This window comes from Hipposideros armiger, unplaced genomic scaffold (genome assembly GCF_001890085.2).
Source record: "Hipposideros armiger isolate ML-2016 unplaced genomic scaffold, ASM189008v1 scaffold_743, whole genome shotgun sequence".
Lineage (NCBI taxonomy): Eukaryota > Metazoa > Chordata > Mammalia > Chiroptera > Hipposideridae > Hipposideros > Hipposideros armiger.
This window is the reverse complement of record NW_017732093.1, coordinates 665,149-681,568: the sequence shown is the minus strand read 5'-3', so window position 1 is coordinate 681,568 and position 16,420 is coordinate 665,149. Positions and strand designations below refer to the sequence as shown.

General features: G+C 52.6%; 1 protein-coding gene across 6 annotated transcripts in view; it reads left to right on the top strand.

Moving 5' to 3' along the window:
* Positions 1-16,154, top strand: part of KNCN (kinocilin) — a 17,743-nt gene extending 1,589 nt beyond the window's left edge. For 2 of the 6 annotated variants that reach the window (XM_019627968.1, XM_019627966.1), the window contains 2 exons: positions 487-561; positions 1,406-3,594. In XM_019627968.1, the coding sequence (XP_019483513.1) occupies positions 487-561; positions 1,406-1,485 (155 nt within the window). In that variant the 3' untranslated portion in view covers positions 1,486-3,594. Of the gene's footprint in view, positions 1-486; positions 562-1,405; positions 3,595-4,833; positions 5,003-8,035; positions 8,132-9,758; positions 9,885-14,344 lie in introns of those variants that run through there. The other 4 variants (XM_019627962.1, XM_019627965.1, XM_019627963.1 and 1 more) reach the window with 4 other exon arrangements.
* The last annotated feature ends 266 nt before the right edge of the window (positions 16,155-16,420 follow it).

Below are 16,420 nucleotides of genomic sequence, written 5' to 3'. Positions count from 1 at the left end.
TCCAGCCTGACGTAAAAGTGCCTAAACCAGCTCAGAGCACCTAGAACTCACATCTCCCCTGATAGGATTCTCCATCTCCCCCAAGCCTCCAAGATCTCCAGATCATCCCACTTCACCCCTGAGCCGTCATAAAGACCCTGTATCTCCCCCCAAGACCTTAGGACCCTTATAGAGCTCCCCAGCTCATCTCAGCTTCCCACATACACGCTCCCATCTCCATCAAGCCTGTGGGGCTTTACATGGCCCCAGTACTCCCCAGGACCCTCATCTCCTTAAAGACTCTACCATCTTCTCCTTCAAGGGCCCATTCCCCACCACCACCACATCAGCTCAGACCATGCAGGAGGCCTAAAGGAGTGCAGTGGAACAGAGACAGCATCAGGGAGAGAGATTAGACAGCAGAAAGGACTTCCCTCTCCAAAGCTGGACTTGGTTTGAGAATGGCTTAGTGATTCTAAGAGGGCTTGGGGTGATCTCATTCTGCAGGGAGCCTGAGAATCCACCCCCAGCCAGGGCCAGACCAGGGGGAGGGGAGATCCAGCACCAATGGCAATAAAGAGGGTAAGTTCCGGAAATCCCAGAATCCATCTTCCACCTTCCTTCTCTGGCTGAGCAGCTCTGTAGGCCCCAGGGGAATCTTTGAGGGGCATGCAGAAGAGGCCTCCCCAGTCCCAAATAGCCTGCAGAGTTGGGTAGTTCTTCCATGTGTTTAGTCAAAATCCTCCTTGCTCCAAGCTAGCTGAGCTCCTCTTGTGGGTCCTCAGGGCTTCTCTGTGGTGCCAGCATGCGCACCGAGACAGAGGGCACCACACTGCCCCTTCCTCTCCCCTAGGCCCCATGCCCCAGTGTATTTTCTCACTCTCCTCTCCCATAGTGGAATCCAACCCTCAGAGCTGGTACCTGAAACTGGGCATCTTCCTCCTCCCCCACCCCTACACACTGGAAAATTCCAGGGCCGGAGTTTCTCAAAGATGGCCCCAGCCCACAGTGTCTGTGCCAGTGGTAGGATGTCTAATCTCAGCCGAAGGTCTCATCCCAGACACTGTTCCAAGCCATTTGCATATATTAATTTGTTCCATTCTCAAGATAGCCATATGAGGAAAGTACTATAGTTAGCCCCATATGGGGTAACTGAGGCACAGGGAAATTAAGTGACACAGCTTGGAAGTGGTAGGGCCAGAACTCAGATCAGGCAGTCAGCCCCAGAGTCCTGCCTCTAACCCCCACAGCTGCTGTCCTCTTGAAGGGCCATTCTGACCATCCGTGCCTCTTTAAACTGGGTTGAAACTGCAGCCTGGGACTCCCCCCTCTCTCCGTCCTATTACACTCTGCCCCCAGATTCCTCTGGATTGCTCTAACCGGTGATCTGTCTACTCAGGCAGCCCTTTCCTGGTCTCTCCCCCAGGCGTCCGAAGCAGCCTGTCCACCGTGAGCAGAACCCTGGAGAAGCTGAAGCCAGGGAGCCGGGGGACTGGGGAAGACTGAGGCAGGGGCCGAGGGGCTGCCCCTGCCCTGTCCACCCTTCCTGCCCACCACCCTGATCTCAGAACCCTCCTGGGTCCAAACCAGAGGTGAACCAGGCCCTGGACACACCAGACCTGAATTCGTCCTGGTGGGAGTTGGGGTCTGAAGCAAGGTGTCAGCTGGAAGCCCCACGGGAGAGACCTTGTTGCAGGTTTTTGACCTGGATTTTCTCTCTGGACTGCAGCTGAGCCTCCTTTCCTTTTTGATCTGCTGACTGGTTTCTCTGGAGTTTGGGGCCCAGGGGTACCCAGTTCCTTGCTCCAGCCTGGCCACAGAAGTGAACCATAGGCCCACAGAAACCACAGACAGGGTCCTGACTAAGCCTGTCAGCCCCCAAGGGGGCTCTATCGCTCACCAGCTGGATAGAGGGGCTGGATCAGATTCTTTGGGGGATATCAAAACTCCAGGCAACCCCTCAGGGACCTTGGCAGCAATGAATCAGACAGGGGCAAATCCTAGACAAAGCGGTCACTGCCATGATGGGAGCCAGGTGAGGCATGAGCCTGGAGGCTTCCAGGAGGAGGTGGCTCCTGAGCTGGGCCCAGCCCTGAGACTCTTGGTGTTGGACCACCATTCAAGGCTTTTTGTGATCTGACTCCAGACAAGACTTCCAACCTTTCTTTCTTCTCCCCAACCCTCTCATGGCTCCTGAACAATCTAAACACGTTCCAGCCTCCAGACCTTGGCTCATGTTCTCCTGAAGGCCCCCTGCGCCTCTTTGCCTATTAAAACCTCCCACCTTTAAAGGCCCAGTTGTGAGAATCCCCTTAACCAGTGCCTTCCTTGTCCTCTTCCACCAGCCTGTGTCTCCCTCTCTCAACAGCCTCCCGCAGGTCGAAGTCTTCTTTCTCACAAAACGATTACTAATCCTAGTTGTAACTACTGTATGTTGCCCTTTTCCAGTCACCATCAGGGCACACAGTAGGTGCTCCATAAATGTTAATGGCTTAAATTTAACAGGGAAAAAAACAAAACATTCCCCAGGCTTTCCCTAGAGAGCTACTTCAAGACCCCATGTACCCACAGGATTTGGGGTGGAGCCTGTGGCCGTGCAGAAAACATTGCTCCTCCTTCCACACTGCTCTTCATATACCTGTGCCCTCAAGGCGGAGCAGTTGTTGGACCTCTAGAGAGACATCTGCTCCCTGTGGACTCTGTCCTGATTTGGTGAGCAGAAGACAAGCTAGGAAGAGTCTCATTCTTGAAGGATCAGAGCAGATGATACCTACTCTCAGAACTTCACTGTGCTCCCACAGCCCCGGGGCCTCCCTCCATCATAGCCCACATCCCTCTGAGTGGCCCTAGTCTATTTCCCCCTCCTGAGAGTAGGGGGCAGAGGACTAGACACAACAGAAGGTAAAGCCAACCAAAAGTAGGATAGACTATCTCACTGTACAGGTGGGAAGGCTAAGGCCCTGCAGGAAAAGGACTCATCGGGTTCCACGATGAGCGATTGTGAAGCCAGGCCTTGCACCCAGGTCTCTTCTCTCTCCCCATGCAAGACTCTACCCTCTGCTATTCTCGTCACAGGCCACGGGGAGCAGCTCCCTGACCACGGAAGGACTGACCTCCATAAAGGGGCTCAATTTCATAAACACTGGCCAGTTGTGAAGCCTTTGGTTCCTCTGGTTCCTCCAGCCTGAGCGGAGTCAACTCCCCTCTTCCATGTCACTCCTCTTCTCCTCCCTCCTGCCTGCTTGCTGTCCTTTCTCCTTTCCTTACTCCCTTCCCTCAACCTCATTATCATCAACAATAACTCAGGTCTGGTGGCCCTCCTCGATCAATAAGGAAACCCTTCTTCCTATCTTCAATCCTCACCTGCAGCACCCACAAAAATGCCCAAGGGTGGGGAGGATGGGAGTGGGGGAAGTGAAGCCTGAACTGTGGAGAGGGTGGTCCCCCTATTCAGACATGCTCTCCCCAAGGCAGGGCTATTGTATCCCCAATGCCTGGCAGGGCAAGACCTAGAGCAATGGTGGGGATCCGAATACAATAAATCGAGGAATGAACACATAGAAAGGCAAGAGCTATGTCCATTGAAAAACTGGGGGGGGGGGGCGGGGAAGAGGGATTCTTGAGTCCCCAGCCCCTGGTTCCTCTATTGCCCCCTGCCTTGGGCTCCCTGAGACCTCCTTTGCCCCAGTGCGGGTAAATGGTCTAGATACCCCCTCCCTGAGTGTATTTCCACTCTCAGTACCTCCACCACCTCAACTTGGTCACAGGAGTGGTCCATGTGGAGACCATGCCTTCTCTCCATCCATGCTTTGGAATAAGGTGAGGCTAGGCCAAGGAGGCAGGGGTGGTGTGGTGCATAGTGTTACGGGGAAGCGCCCGCAAACCTCTGAGGAGCTCATGAACTCTCCAATATTTAAGCACTGGCAGGGGTGTAGACAGGAACAGGTCACTGGACCCTGCTATGCCAGCAGTCTGCTCAATAAACGAAATCAGTTCTATCCAATTGCCTTGTTCCGACCTCACCTGTGGTTGTGCCTGATTGGCCCAGGCTGGGTGCTGAGAATACATCAAAGGTGGGGAGTGCTTGGTCCAGGCAGCTGTCTGGACATCACATCTCTGTGGGGCCAACCTGGGGAACTGACCAAGCTGGAGCTGGAGTCTGGGAGGAAGACCCACATTCTGGTTCTGCCCTCAGGTACCAGGCAAGAGGCTGTGAGGCCTTGTGCCTCAGTTTCCTCATCTACAGATGGAGGATGAGGACAGCACTGCCATCACAGGGCCACTATCAGGATGGAGGGTGCCTGGCACCTGTTCACATCAGGAAGGGTTTATGAATGGATGGGCAAATGAATGAAGGGGGAGATGGAGGTTGTTGATGCTCTTCTAGCTGAACTCCGGGTTCTGGAAAGTTAGCAACTCGGACACCCACCCAGTTCTCCCTCTAACACAGTCCAGCCTGGGGGGCCTTGAGCCTGAGCACTCCCTCTCCATCCTACAACCCCAGTGGGACCTTCCCAATCCCACCAGGAGACAGTGGGTTCCTTAAGGGGCTCATGGCCACACCCCTTTCTGTGGGCAGGATTGGTGGAGGGTGATTCGGGAAGGGTGATTGAGAACAAGAACCAACCCTGGAAAAATCTCCCTGCCCCCACAGCTCCATCCAGGGAAGGTGGGGAACCCGTTTGAGGCTGAATACAGAATTAGTGCGACCTGCACCTCTCGCTGTAGAGTGAGTGGCGGTGTGTCCTCCGCGGACTCGTTAAGTCCAGATCCCAGCGTGCGGGCTGTGGGCGGGCTGGGGTTCTCCGCAGGGGGTTTGAAACCCACGTAACCGAAGAGGGAGGGGAGAAGGGCGGCGCGGAGAGGAAGCAGAACACTTGGAGAGATCTCCGCTCCTCCCGGGGTCAGAGGGGAGCGCAGGGGCCGCGACAACGCCGGAGAGGACGCTGGAACCCACGCGGCCGGCTGCCGCTGGTGCCCGCCAGGGGCGGACCCCCAGAGCCCCGGATCTCAGAGCTGCCAGGTGAGTGAGTAAGGGGAACTGGTCCGCCATCCCCACCTCACCCCACCCCCGAGTCCGAGTCCCAGGGTCCCCCGCTCCGCTCCCTTCCCCCGTCTCTTGAGATCTCTCCCTCCTGCTAGCCCTGGGTGTTCAGGGGGCCATCGCCTACTGGCTCAGGCAAGTGAAAGCCACACGAGTTGGGGGAGGCTGGACGGAGGGCAAAGAGATGAGAGGGAAGACGGGAGAGGGCAGCGAGGAGGGGATGCTTTAAGGAATGGAGGAGACACTCTATCCAACCCTAAACTGCAGGGGAACTGAGTAGCGCCAAGACAAGAGGTCAGGGACCTGTAGCCTTGAGACCAAGTTATTTGAAGAGACAAGAAAGAGAGGGAAGCAGGAGAAGAGGAAACACACAGCACAGAGTGGCTGCCTTGGGCCCCCTCTGCTCTACCCTGATCCCACCCCCTCTTTAACTCAATAATCCACCCTAGAATCCACTTCCAGTCCCCACCCAGCTGCCCACCACACCCTTCCAGGCCCAAAGTGAGGAGACAATCAGAGAAGTGGGCACAGAGCAACTTCAAAACCGAGACAGATGAAGCCAGGAAGGCAGGAGACATATCAGGGGCCCCTCTGACCAATTCCTCTCTTCGCCATTTGTTTAACCAATAGTCCCTGGGCCCCTGGGAGACCCAGGCACTCCACTGGGGATGCAGGCCGCAAGCAAGGCAGATATAATCCTGGTCCTCAAGGAAGACCATTGAGTGATGCAGGCCTGGACAACACAGGATTCAGCAGTCACCCGCTAATTTGGGGAGTTAAGGAAGGCTTCCTAAAGGAAGTGAGGTCCCAGCTGTAGTCTGACAGTTAAACTGGAGTAAGCCAGGTGAAGGTAAAGTGAACACATGGTTCAGGCTCCGGGAGCAACATGTTCACCAGATGACACCTGGTGAGTTCAGCTCTACTCCAGCAAAATCACAAAGGCCACCTGAGGGAGTCAGGACTGGGACTTTAACCCATAGGGAGAGATGGGGAAGGGGCAGAGTGGGGTAGCAGTGAGACCAGAGAGAAAGGGCTGGATTCTAGACACACCTGGAGGAAAGAGCCTGCATCAACCCACCTGGCTTGGTGGTAGATTGGATTGGAAATGTGTGGAGGAAAGCCTGAGGGAGATAAAAGAGCAAGGATGAAGCCCGGGTTTCTGGCTGGGAGAAGATGAAGTTTTAGGAGCCTGTTTCCAAGAGGAAGAGAATGTTTCCAGGAGGGAGGGTTCAACGGGGCCAAAGCTGTGAAGAGGTCTAGTTAGCTAAGGACTGAACAGTGTTCATTGAATTTATCAACAAGGAGACAGTTGGTGGCCTTGGAGAGAGCGGAGTGGTGATGGGTCAGAAACCAGCCTGGAATGGGCTGACGCTTGAGAAGGAGGTTAAGTAGGGAGTGTAGACAACACTTTCAAGAAGGGAAGAGTGTTAAGCAGAAACAAATGTGGGGTTGCAGGAGGCTTTTGTTTTAAGAGGTGGAGGCTTGAATGCCTCCAGGAGAAGGTGCAGGCACAGAGAGGTGGGCTGATGAGCACTGACCAGGAAGGGAGAGGTTTCCTGGAAGCCTTGAGGGCCTGAGACATGCCAGAGACATGGGTGCACAGGGGGCCTGTGCTGCCCAGCTCATGATTTTCTTTTCACCTACGAGGCCTCGTTAGCAGTTTGGGCACAAACTTGGAGGAGGCAGGAAGCTGGCTGATGCAGGATTAAGGTTTGGTTGGTCAGCTTCAGCAGAAGAACAAGTTGAAAAAAAGGTAAATTGCAAGAGAGTAACTGAAGGAAGAGTGCGGGTTTTCGGTAGATGTGGAAAGAAGCAAAGGCAAGAGACTCATGGAGAAAATGTAGAGTTCCAGGATTGCGTCAGCTCAGGTAACAGTTGCAGCAAGAGGCGCCGTGGAGCTATGGTGAAGAGCCCAGGTTTAGAAGACACACAGCCTACGTAGGTTTGAATCCCAGCTCTGCCACATATTATCACCATGTCTGTAACCTTGGACAAGTCATTCAACCTCTCTGAGCCTCTGTATCCCCATCTGAAAACAGAGATGGCAATACCATCTACCTACAGGGTTGTCACAGGGCTTAAATGAGTTACTAATATAAAGGGATTAGAACAGTGTTTGACATGTAGTAGGTGCTGAACACGTTTCAATAGTGGTAGCAAAGGGGTTATAGTCGAGAGTAGGATGTCTGGGTGTCTCAGGTAGAATGGTTCAGGGTGATGACAGGATAATGAGGTCCCCAGGTGATGAGGGGAGGATAGTTGAGTGGAATGGAGGATTGGACACTGGAGATGAGGAGCCAAGGAACTAGGGGGGCCACAAGGTGGGGCAGCTGTGCAAAGGATGCAGATAGGACTTGGGCTGGAGGGGGAAGAACTGGTCCCAAAGCCTTGGAAGGAGGCAGGCAGGAAGGGCAGTTCCACTCCAGCCAGTCTGCAGGCCCCTCCCTCCACCCTTCCGCTGGCTCCAGACAACTGCGTGGTGGTGGAGGCATAGGCTGAAGCTGGAGATCCAGGTCTGGCCACAGACATGGCCCCTACTTGGGCTGTGGTCTGAGGAGTCTGGTGAGCAAGTCTAAGAGCAGCAGGGAGGACCAAAGGAGAGCAGGAGGCCCAGAGCAGCGGGGCCACCTTGCCTGGCTGGGTGCAGAGTTGGTCTAATGAACACAGAACTTGATTGCTGCAGAGAGAGTCTTGTGTCACTGGGACCCCTCAGCTGGGCCAGAAGCCGCAGCCTGGAGTGCCAGCAGAGCCCATCTATACCAAACTCAGTGAAACTGAGTCCTGGTGAGGGGAACTGCGAGCGCTTTCCTGTTGCAGGCATGGAAGCCACTGTAAATGGCAGGATACCATCAGAGCAGCTGGAATGGTCTCTGCCTACCCACACCCCCCCACCCACCCATCACCTCTCCCAGGGGCTCCTGCTTTCCTCACTACCGAAGTAGCTCCCCTCCACCTCCGCACTTCCAGGCAAAGAGAAGTCTCCAGAGGTACCTCTGCTGAGCGGCAGCTCATTTCCACCAGATCGGCAGGCAACTGAGAGTATCTATCTACCTGTTGGCCTGTGTCTGCAATTCCCAGTGTGTAATGCACCTGCGTTTATATTTTTGGGTATGTCTGAACACTGAGTGTACATGTGTGACATGTGTGTTTGTGCATGCACATGCACTTAGGGACGAAGATGATGGGACCCAGGAATCAGATGTAGGAGTTGGGAAGCCACACCTTCAGACTTCATCCTCAAGCCTTCTTTCCAGCATGCACCCATGCCCATGCCTATCCCTTGGGGTGGGAAAGGGCCTGTAAAATTGGCTGGGGTGGGGTGGTGGCAGCTCTTTAGGCTCTGGGGAGGGAGAGTTCGGTTGGCAGAAGCTGAGAGCTTCCAGGGAGATGAATAAGCTGGTAATGAGTAATGGTGATGTGGGAGGTTCCCCGAGGATGGGGTGTAGTGGGGAGGGTAGAAGGCTGGAGATAGAGAGAGTGATGGGGCTGGCTGGGGCCAGGGGAGGGGGCTGGCCCAGACTTTCAGGGACTGAGGGGGAACAGAAGGGCTAAGATTAAGGGGAACAGAGGGGTTCCCAGTGAGGAGTAAAGAGTTCAGACTGAGCAAACAAGTCCCTTGATCTCACATGGAGGACAGGGGGCTGGGACTAGTGGCTAATGTCTGGACCAAAGCCCCAGCCTCCTCGCCCAGAGGCTCTTGGGCCCTTAGAGCAGGAACGTGGGGCCAGGAGGCCTGAAAGCTGCCCCTGGTCAAGTAACTGCTCTTGTACAACACAGACATCCCAGATCCATGCACTGGCCAGGGGTGGGGGGCAAGGTCTTGCCTCCACCTACTGAGGACCACCCTCCTTGGGTCCCAAGCTTGTTGATGGTTTGTTGGATCATAATAATCAATTACTATATATTTTTAATAATCAAACGTCTCTATACCTTCCAGTAAGCAGAAATTCTGGTGTAGCAGAAACAACATGGGCTCTTCAATCTGACAGAACCAGATTCAAATCCTAGCTTTACTTATTACAGCTAAGGAAACTAGGAAAGTTCCTTCACCTTTCTGAGCCTCCGTTTCTTCACTCTGAATTGGGTTCAGGACTGCAATAGCTCACAGAGTTGTGGTGAAGAATAACTGGTAGTTCAGAGCACAGAGGCCATGTTCAATGTCAGCACCCCTCCCCCACATTCAAAACCTCTGTGCAGCAGGTTACTTCTCAAGGGAATGACTTAATCCCAGCCCAAAGCAAAGAATAGCCATATACAGATAAATGTACCATTTTCATGACCCCTTTTGATATATCTATTCACAGTAATTTCTAAACAGGTTCCACAAACCACAGGTAATTCAAGGTGGGAAAGCAGGTTGACAAGTTCAGAGACAATACCTGGTTAAACCATTCCCTTTATATTCAGAAAACTGAGGCTCAGAGAGGGGTCCCAGCCCTCCCAAGTTGCCCAACCAGACCAAAATAAAGAGCCCTGGTCACCTGAGGCCCAGCCTTGAGTGTCTGCCTCTGCCCCAAACTGCTTCTGGCCTGGACTCCCAAATAGAGACCACAAGGCCTCCCCTGCCAGAGGCAGGGCAGCAGGAAGGGTGACTGCTTGATCAGGGCCATGGGCAGTTTAACAGCAGTGATCAGAGCCCTGACTGGGCAGGGAAAAGCCAGATTTGGGTCTGGCTTGGCCACAGACCCCCTCCATAACTTTCCCCATTCCAAGCTTGATTCTCTCCCATCTGTAGATGAAGGGTCTGAACTAGGTGATCTCTATGGGCTCGGCAGCATGGAGTGCTCACTAAAGAGAAGGTCTGTTCCAGTCCTAACAACTCGAGATTCATAGCAATGACCTTCCTTCCTGCTCAAGAAATGTGAGTGAGGGCTGGGCATGGGATGAAGTAGAAAGGGCTGGAAGGATTTCAGATAGCAACAGCATCAACTCAGAGGGTCCTGCTTCTGAAATTAAATACTCCAGCCTGGAAGTGAGGCATGTCACAATTCTTTAGCCACAACTAATCACACATCCCTACCTAATCACAAATTGGCCAGGAAGTACAACCTTAACTTGTGTTCAGAAGGGGGACGAACCATAAAGATTTAGTGAACAGCACCAGTGACACCACACAATAGAGCACCCACAACAAAACAGTATCCAATACTGCAACAGCCCCAATTAGAGGGCCACAGTCCACCAGGTGAAAATGATGGTGCAAATTGAATTGCAACAGCTAAGTGACTTCAACACTTTATCCCTGTGCACCCCAGATCCCAGTTAATCAGGGTGGAGGCAGAAAGAACCCTTAGCCCTTTCTTTGCCTGGGATGGAAACTCTGGGAGTAGTTTTGTCTTCCACTGAGCTCTGCCAACCAGGAGGATGAGAATCGTTCATTGGTAATTAGCTCCTGGCATTTGCTTTTGTTGAAAGTGTGGTAAGCCAAGGAAAAAACAAAGCGAGTTTACCTTCTGGAAAGACACACAAAACATTTTGTGTCTGCTTCCTCCTCTGCTGTTAACATTTGAGCAGTGTAAGTACTAATTGCAGGAGCTTATCTACTGGGCCTTGAGGAGAGTCTAGTCACTGTGCTTCCATCATTCAACAAGCATTTAACAAACCTAGCACTGTGTGAGGTTGAGAGCTCAGGCTTTGTGGTCAGGACATCAGGTTTAAAATCCTGGCACCACCAGTGCTACTCAGTGGTCTTGGGTAAGTTTAAGCTTTCTGTGCCTCAGTATCCTTATCTATATTAAATGGAGATATAACAGTAATAACTTAACCTTATGTTATTACAAGTGCTCGGCATAGCCCAATTAATTCAGCAATCTGAAAGTGCTAATTTCAGATTCCCATCTCGACTTGCTTCTGGCTAAGACAGACCAGCCTGTATCAGGTCACCTCACTCACTGAGGATAAGTAAAATGCTGAATTAAACATGTAGGAACTCTGTTTAAGGACATGGGAGAGCTACCAAGGCAATAAGGACTTGAGGGGCCAAGATCTTGGAGAGAAAAGAATACTGTTTCACTTTTTCCCTTAAGGCATTTTCCAGTTTGTAGGGGGCAGTGGCCATGGAGTTGGGAAGTCAAAATTGGAATTGAGGGCTTAAAAAGGGGAGAGACCCTGTTAAACATCTGCAGCTTTTAGTTGGGGGGGGGGGCGGGCAAAGGGCCACCCTCTGGGAATACCGGCTAACCAGATATAGACCAGACTCAGAAAGACTGAAGTACAGCTCCTAGTCAGTGCAATCTCAGATTGGGTTAAGATGACCTCTCCCTTCTTTAGCTGCCTGTAAGAAGCAAAAGTAAATATCTTCTCTGGAGGAAGATGACATCATCCAGAGCCTCATGCTGTCTCTACAATGTTGGATATTTAATAAAAAAAATTATCTGGCATTCCAGGAGATAAGACTAAATGACCAAAGAACAATAAAACAGACCACAGAAACAAGAGATCTGGATGTTGTAGTTTTCAGACATGGACTTCAAGGGTTTAATACGTTCAAGAAAACAGATAAGAGTCTCTCAACAGAAAACTGAAATCTATGAAAAATAATCAAGTAGCAATTCTAGAACTGCAACCTGTTAACTGAAATTAAGAACTGAATAGATGAATTTTATAGCAGAGAAGACACAGGTGAAGAGAGGATTACTGAAATGGATGGTCGATCAGTAGAAAATAACTAGACAGAGAAAAACAGACTAGAAATACAGACTAGAGTGTAAGAGACATGTAGGATAGTGTCAAATGGTTGAACACGTGTGCAGTTAAGGTTCCCAGAAGGAGAGGAGGGAGAGAATGGGGGAAAGGATAATGGCTGAAAATGTTCCAAAACTGAGAGCCAGAGGGAGGGGAAGGGAATCAAGCCACAGATTATAGAAGCACCAGGAAGTCCAAGAAGGATAAATACAAAGAAAATCTCACTGGAGCACATCATAGTAAAACTGCTAAAACCCAAAGACAAAGAGCCTTCCCTATAAGGGAAAAGAAAGGAGAGCCATAGAGCCGCCAGCCACTGAGGGTCTTCCCCTCTCTTGTCCAGTGTCAGCTTTCAGGAGACTGTTATGAGGTGAGATTGAAGGGCCAGATTCCAGCCCTTCCATCAAGGGCTCCCTCCTCCATCAGCCTCAGACTGAGCCTTCCCTACAGGAGGGAAGACCTGCCTTTGTCAGATAATGTTGGATATCGATGAGGAGGGGAGGGGCTTGAAAGGGGTAGAGGGGGTGGGAATCTCATGCCCCCCCTGAGAGCAACTGGAAGAAAAGGTTGGGATTTACATCAGTCCCAAGGTGATCAAACCCTTCTCTTTAAGATGAAGCTAGATTGCATACAGTGTAAACCAGATCATGTGTTCTCTGGTCTCAGGGCATCTTGTCTTTCTTTTAGTCCAGCCACGAGAACCCAGCTCCACTTCCCTCTCTGAGCCTGCATTTCCTCAGTGGTGGTTTAATAATTATGAAGCAATTTTACCATTCAATAATGTCATGAATGTGAAGTGTTTTGCAAGCTGTAAATCTCTGTACCCCTTTAGTGGTTACTATTTCCGCCTGGCAGAACCAACAGCTGCAGGTTAAAGAAAGCAGATGGTTCATGCATATGTGGAGCTTCCTGAGGAACCTGTGGTCTGTAAATGCCCTCGAGGGTCAACATGTGCTTTCTTTGCCAGGATTTTGGGATTTCTAAATTCCTGCCAACACAGTGTGTCAGCCAGGTTCTTCTGGCTGCAGGAGTCCCAGTAGAACTGCCACTTCTCACCATGGTGCCAAGGAAGGGAGCCCTGAAGTCATGAGATCTGGGCAAATATGAACATGGCCCCCCAGGCCATGTGACCTGCTTGTGACCAGGCTGATTCCAACCTTTGTCAAGAGTAAGGACCTGAGCTGCCTCTCCCTGGCACTAGCCCTCATTTTCACTTACCTAGTCTTCAAATTCTCTCCAACCCCAGTGTGCAGACTTTGGACACTCAGGAAGGACAATTCAGGACCTGTCCCTAGGGCACTTCCACCTAAGGGACAGACCAGTTGTTCTGTTTGCAAAGTTGACAAGACAACCTCCCAGATCTGAGACCTTATAGCCCCCTTCTCTATCAACCACCATAATGACAACACGGCTAACATTTATCGAATTCTCACTATGTTCCAGGCTCTGTTTTAAGCACTTGATTAAATTTAAAGTATTTAATTATCACTACACCCTATGAGGTAGGTTCTCTTATTAGCCTCACATTACAGGTGTTAACACTGAAGCCTAGAGAATTAGACCACTTGTCCAGGTCATGCTCCATCACTCATCTTGCATACTCTGCTCCTACATGTGGTACTATCTGATTATAAGTCTCTCATCCCCACTCAGGATTTCTAACATTTTTTTCACAATTCCAACACAGCTTCATAGTTATGATCTCACCCTTTGAGGGCTTTCGCACCTGTGATTTCATGTTATAGAATACAATTCTCAATAGAAGTCTTAAATCCCTAGACTGCTTGCATTCCCAGACTTTTAGAATCCTGTGATAGAGCCCAGAACCAGATAAAACTAGAGAATCCTAGAAAGGAATTCTAGCATCCAGTGATCAGGCTTTGAGTCCAGGTTCAACAGTAGAATCTTGGGGGTGTGGAATGGGTGTAGGATTGGAATCAAATAGAACACCCAGTCTAAAGGACCAGGGGCCTTGGATCTGTTCCAGCCCAAGCCAGCCTTCTCACTGGCCATCTGAAACATCAGGAGCTCCTCACTCTCATGTGGTCACTCCAGGGCTTCATCTGATGTTCAGGAAAGTCAATGTCACTGCTATGCCTACCAGAGTCTAGGGTGGGGACACACAGGCCAGGTGTCAGGTCATTAGGTCCTGGTCCTGGATCTTGGGTAAATTGCTAGACCTCTCTGGGCTTCAGTTTCTTCATCTGGACCAGGAGAGCTACACCAGATGATTTATAAGGCCTTTATCACTCAGAAGAGGGAGTTGTCTAGATCCCAAGAGCTGCCACCTGCACTCTAATTAGGACTACTGATAATGATTCTGAGCACTTTACAGCCATTCACTGAATTAGCCCAAGGAGGCTTCCTGGAGGAGAGGGGTGAAGGGCTGTGTCTGTCTAGAGGAGGCAGGGAGGGAGGATGACAAGACTGGCCAGAGAGACTCCAGGTACTGGGTGGGGAAGCAATAGGCAGACTCTTCCCTTATGGGGTTGGCTGTTGCGTCACAGAAGCAGAGGCAGGGAGGGGATTGGCCAAGATGACCTCTGCACTCACAGGCACTGAATGCAGCCCCAGAACTAAGCATAGGGTTGGAAACAGGTGCCCTGCTGACCCCTCCCTCTCCTTCTGTGTCCACAGGACTACTGTGAGCTCAGCCACTGACATGGGAGCTGGTCCAGGCCAGCGGCAAGAGGGAGCTTGATGAGTGCCTGGTGTCCCCAGGCCGATGCTGCCCACAGGGAAGAGCCAGGGACCCCCTGCACGGGCTCCCGCCCAGGGCCTCGTGCCCTGGCTGCCTTCGCCGGCGCTGTGCTGCGCCTGCGGTCTGTGCATGCTGCTGGCAGGCGTGAACGTGACGCTGGTGGGCTCCTTCGCCTCCTTCCTGCCAGGGCACAACGCGCCGCTGGTCGTGGGGCCCGCGCTGCTGGTACTGGCATTCGGCTTCTTCGCGGCCTGCTGCGCGTGTAGCCGCAGGGGCCCTGCGTCCCGCCGGCACTCGGCAGCAGCAAAGGGCCAGGGCCAGGGTGGCAGCGGTGCCGGCCCAGTGGCACTGGAGATGGAGAGCAGCGAGCGCACGGCGCAGGACACCACCGCAGTACAGCTCAGCCCTGCCGCCTCGGCCGCATCCTCCGGCCGCTCCAGCCCGGGGCCCTTTGCCCTGGACGCCCCGGCGCCCGCAGCCGCTTACTCACCTCGTACCGACAGGGTCCGCCTCAACCTGCCCCGGGAGCGCGCCGCCCCCTAGCGGACCAGGCCCAGCCCGAACTCCCCTACCCCGGGTCCCTCCGTTCAGTGTCATGTAAGAAAAAAAGAGGAGGAGGAGGAGGAGAAAGAAAACACAAGAAAAAGGAAATTTAATAAGGGTCGGGTGCTGGGCACAGGTGCCTCATCTGTCCCATCTCGGGAGCTTTTGGAGAGGAGAATGTGATGGTGGTGTCCAGGCTGCCTTGGCTCTTTAGGTGGGGTCTGCGGCGGTCGGCCAGGCCCTACGTTTCACTTCACTCCCTAGACTTGATGAAACTGGGCCCCTGGCCCTTGGATCCCTAACACCAACACCACCCGTGGCATTTGGGCACTGTTAACAGAGCCACCCTGAGAGGAACTAACTAGAGCAAGGCCCACGCCCACAAGGGGTGGAGGAAGGGGAGGAGTGTCAGCCTGGCCTGTGTCCTGTCCCTGCCCGTTCTGCTCCTTCTCACCCTCCTTGTCTCCACCCCAACATGACCTTTTGGGATTAGTTGGGGTGGAGTCTTATTTGTGCCAGGACAGTCCCTAAGGTAGAACTAAATCAAGCACACTCCACCCTTTCTGTCTGACTAGAGCAGGGGCAGCTGAAGCTGGGTGAGTGGTGAGGGGCTCCTCTGACCCTGAAAGTCTCGGGGTGTCCCTCACTGTGCATTCCCACTGTGCCTCCATTCTCAGTAAAGCACCTTTGAAGTTAAGGTCCTCTGCGGTGGTGCAGCTCAGGAGAGAGAGCCTGAGCATCCTGGATTCTGGGGTCTTCCCATCCCCTTGGGGACCTTGAGGAGGACCTGATGAGAGATGAGTGTGTGACTGTAAACAAAAGACTATCTGAGACTGGGGGTGCCTGTGAACATCCTGGAGAACAGGTGTGTCAGACGGGGGATGGATGAATATAGGAGTGTGCCTGTGGGTGAGATTGCCTGGCTACATGTATGAGATGGGGATTGTAGGAGTATTTGGATGACACTGGCTAACATACGTGCATGTGGGAGTGTGTGTGTGTGTGTGTGTGTGTGTGTGTGTGTGTGTGTGGTGGTGGTGATTGAGGGTTGGGTCACCCAGTGGGGATGGTGAGAAAAGAAGGGCTCTGTAAGCCTATGCAAAGCCTAGACCCTTCTCCTGGCCTGGCTGGGCTTGCAAGGTCTGAGCTCAGCCTGTGTTCTGTCCAGGTGGGTAAGGGCATGGAGGGAGGGAGGGTAGAGGGATGGAGGCTGCCTTGTAAGAAGAAACAGGGGTCTGGAGGGAAGACCCTGCGACCCTGGGCCAGTCGCTCTCACTGTAGGGACCCAGGCCAGTAGTGCCCAGTGATGGTGGCCCACCACCCCTTGCTGACCATGACGCCCTGCCCATCTACCCTTGGCTTCATCAGCCTTGCTTTCTCTTTCCGGGGTGGGCTTTGCTGCTCTTCTGCCCAGGCCCAGGCACTTCCCACCAGCCCTGGGGCTCTGTCTCCCTTCCTCTGACCCCCTC